This window comes from Lepidothrix coronata, unplaced genomic scaffold (assembly GCF_001604755.1).
Source record: "Lepidothrix coronata isolate B3197 unplaced genomic scaffold, Lepidothrix_coronata-1.0 Scaffold281, whole genome shotgun sequence".
Classification (NCBI taxonomy): Eukaryota; Metazoa; Chordata; class Aves; order Passeriformes; family Pipridae; genus Lepidothrix; species Lepidothrix coronata.
The window spans coordinates 127,887-130,871 of NW_016690461.1; the positions used below are offsets into that span (position 1 = coordinate 127,887).

At 70.1% G+C, this 2,985-nt stretch overlaps 2 protein-coding genes across 2 annotated transcripts in view; both read right to left on the reverse strand.

Moving 5' to 3' along the window:
- The window catches only part of BAZ2A (bromodomain adjacent to zinc finger domain 2A), a 17,079-nt gene extending 16,711 nt beyond the window's left edge, over positions 1-368 (reverse strand). Inside the window, exon 1 of the mRNA XM_017836665.1 lies at positions 306-368. The gene's annotated coding sequence lies outside the window, so the exon portion shown is untranslated. The remainder of the gene's footprint in view (positions 1-305) is intronic.
- A 773-nt stretch (positions 369-1,141) lies between these two features.
- Positions 1,142-2,979, reverse strand: ATP5B (ATP synthase, H+ transporting, mitochondrial F1 complex, beta polypeptide). The gene is made up of 7 exons (XM_017836667.1): positions 2,844-2,979; positions 2,419-2,603; positions 2,157-2,315; positions 1,964-2,086; positions 1,671-1,883; positions 1,392-1,593; positions 1,142-1,315 (listed from the first exon to the last, which is right to left on the reverse strand). The coding sequence occupies exons 1-7, from the start codon at positions 2,923-2,925 to the stop codon at positions 1,218-1,220; spliced, it is 1,062 nt and encodes a 353-aa protein (XP_017692156.1). The 5' UTR covers positions 2,926-2,979; the 3' UTR covers positions 1,142-1,217.
- Between the last annotated feature and the right edge of the window lie 6 nt (positions 2,980-2,985).

The following is a 2,985-nucleotide window of genomic DNA, read 5'->3' on the forward strand; positions in this document are numbered from 1 at the left end:
CGTGGCGTCACCGGGAGCGGCGCCGCCGTGGCGTCACCGGGGGCGGGAGCGCGCGCCCACGTGGGAGGGGGATCCCCGCCCGGTGCGGGGCAGGGGGGGGCCGGTGCGGGGGTTCCCCCCCCGGTGGCGCCTCCCGGGAGGGTGGGGGGGTCCCGGTACTGAGCGGGGGGTCCCCGTCCAGCCGGACCGGTCTCAGGGGGTCCCGGTACAGATCCGGGGGTCCCGGTACAGCCATCTCAGCCCCATGGGGGTCCCGGTGGGTCCCGGTGTCCCGCTCCCCGGGGCCCGTCCCGCGCGGTGCGTACCTGGGGGGGGCGGGGGCGGCCGCACCAGCCCCGGTGCCCGCCCGGCCCGGTGCGCTGCGGTGCCGGTGGCGGAGCCGGGCGGGGCGCAGGTGCTCCCGGCCCCGCGTGATGTCAGCGGCCGCCGCCGCCCCCTCCGCCACCGGGGACGCGCCGCCATTTAAAGGGACCGCGGCCCTCCGTGGCGGGGGTGGGTGGAGGCGGCGGGGGCACCCCCGCACCGGGACCGCGCCGCGGGACACCCCCGCGACCCCCCGATCCTCCGTGGGGCTGAGCCCAGCCCGTCACCGGGGGGTCACCGACGGAGCGGGGGGTCGGGGGCTGTCCCGGTGCCCCCGGCGTGGGTGTCCCGCAGGCCCGCACCGGGAGGGCCGGGCCGGCGCGGCCCCGGGGACCCCGCGGACAAAGCGGCAGCTGCCGGGGCCGGGCCGGCTCTTTGTGCTGTGAAATGGTGGAGCTGGAACGGGGCGGGGTGGGGCTCGTGGGGGGAAGGAACGATGGGGTCAGGGACAGACAGATGGACACCGGGCTAGGGACAGGCACGGGACCAGCATCTGTCACCTCCTGGGCTGTCCCAGGGGGACAGTTCTGAGGACCCCACGGGAGAAGGGACCCCCCCTCCTGGCGACCCCACAGGGTAAGGGGGGGCTCTTCCCCCTCCTGGGGAACCCCAAGGCCGGGGGTCCTGGCGCTGCTGCAGCAGCTGAGCCCAGAACCCAACACGGGGTTGGGGGGCCTCAGGGAACCCCAGCCTTGCCTTCCTGCGTGCAGGGAGTCACAGGACCCTGACCCCTCCAGACCCCTCACACCAGGAGCCACAGCACACAGAGCCTGGGAACGTTTTCGCCGATGTTTTATTGGAAATGTTAAATACTGGGGGTCCGGCCCCAGCGGAGCCGGGGGGTTTGGGGGGGCTCAGGCATGCTCCTCTGCCAGCTTCTCTGCCTTGGCCACGGCCTCCTCGATGGGCCCCACCATGTAGAAGGCCTGCTCGGGCAGGTGGTCGTATTCACCTGGGGGGAGACACCGTGTCAGGGGGCAGTGGGGGGGCCCAACCAGGCTCCCCTAGTCCCCGGGGGGCCACCTCACCTGCCAGGATCTGCTTGAAGCCCTTGATGGTCTCCTTCAGAGGCACCAACTTGCCCATGTGGCCGGTGAAGACCTCGGCCACCTGGAAGGGCTGGGACAGGAACCGCTGGATCTTGCGGGCACGGGCCACTGTCAGCTTGTCCTCCTCGGACAGCTCGTCCATGCCCAGGATGGCAATGATGTCTTGCAGTGACTTGTAGTCCTGGGGGGACACACGGGGGGTGAGCAGCCAGCACTGACCCCCAGCACCTCACGGGGGGCTGCCCGGCCCCCCCTCACCTGCAGGATCTTCTGCACGCCCCGGGCCACGTCGTAGTGCTCGGGGCCCACGATGTTGGGGTCCATGATGCGGGAGGTGGAGTCCAGGGGGTCCACGGCCGGGTAGATGCCCAGCTCGGCGATGGCACGGGACAGCACCGTGGTGGCATCCAAGTGGGCGAAGGTGGTGGCGGGGGCAGGGTCAGTCAAGTCGTCGGCGGGCACGTAGATGGCCTGGGGGGAAGGGAGGGGACGGTGGGCCCCCAGCAGGTGACGTGGTCTCCCAGGGACCCCCCGGCCGGCCCTGCCCTCACCTGCACCGAGGTGATGGAGCCCTTGCGGGTGGTGGTGATCCGCTCCTGCATGGTGCCCATGTCGGTGGCCAGCGTGGGCTGGTAGCCCACGGCCGAGGGGATTCTGCCCAGCAGGGCCGACACCTGCACGGGGACAGAGCGTGAGGGGCTGTGCCGGTGTGGGGCAGGGGCACCCCCCGTGCCCAGCACAGACCTCAGAGCCAGCCTGGGTGAAGCGGAAGATGTTGTCGATGAAGAGCAGCACGTCCTGGCCCTCCTGGTCCCTGAAGTACTCGGCCACCGTCAGCCCCGTCAGGGCCACCCTGGCACGGGCGCCCGGGGGCTCGTTCATCTGCCCGTAGACCAGGGCGACCTGCGGGTGGGACCCCCAGGTCAGCACGGTGTCCCTCTGGCACCCCTGCATCCCCCCACCACCGCCCCAAGAGACCCAGCACCCCCCGGGGGACCCTGCACACCTTGGAAGTGGCATCTTTCAGGTTGATGACCCCAGACTCGATCATCTCATGGTACAAGTCGTTGCCCTCGCGGGTTCTCTCGCCCACGCCAGCGAACACCGAGTAACCACCGTGGGCCTTGGCCACGTTGTTGATCAGCTCCATGATCAGCACAGTCTTGCCGACGCCAGCACCTCCAAACAAACCTGGGAGGGGGGAGTGGGGGTCCTGCTCAGCCCTGAGCCAGCCCAGCTGCCCCCAGGGTCTCCCTTCAGCCCTTTCCTCCTCAGATGGAAAAAAGCGTTGCTTCAGCAAGCTCAGGAGAACGAAAGTCAAGGAGTGGATCATCAGTGAAGGAAAGTACCCCAGGGGGACCATCAGGAGCTTTAAGGGGGCTCGCAGGTGCCCCCTCCCCAGACCCCCCTCCCACTCTGGGGGTCACGTACCAATCTTGCCTCCCTTGGCATAGGGAGCCAGCAGATCCACGACCTTGATCCCCGTCACCAGGATCTCCTGCTCAACGCTCATCTCCACGAACTCAGGGGCCTCGGCGTGGATAGCAGCAAACCTGGAGCGGGAAGGGGAGAG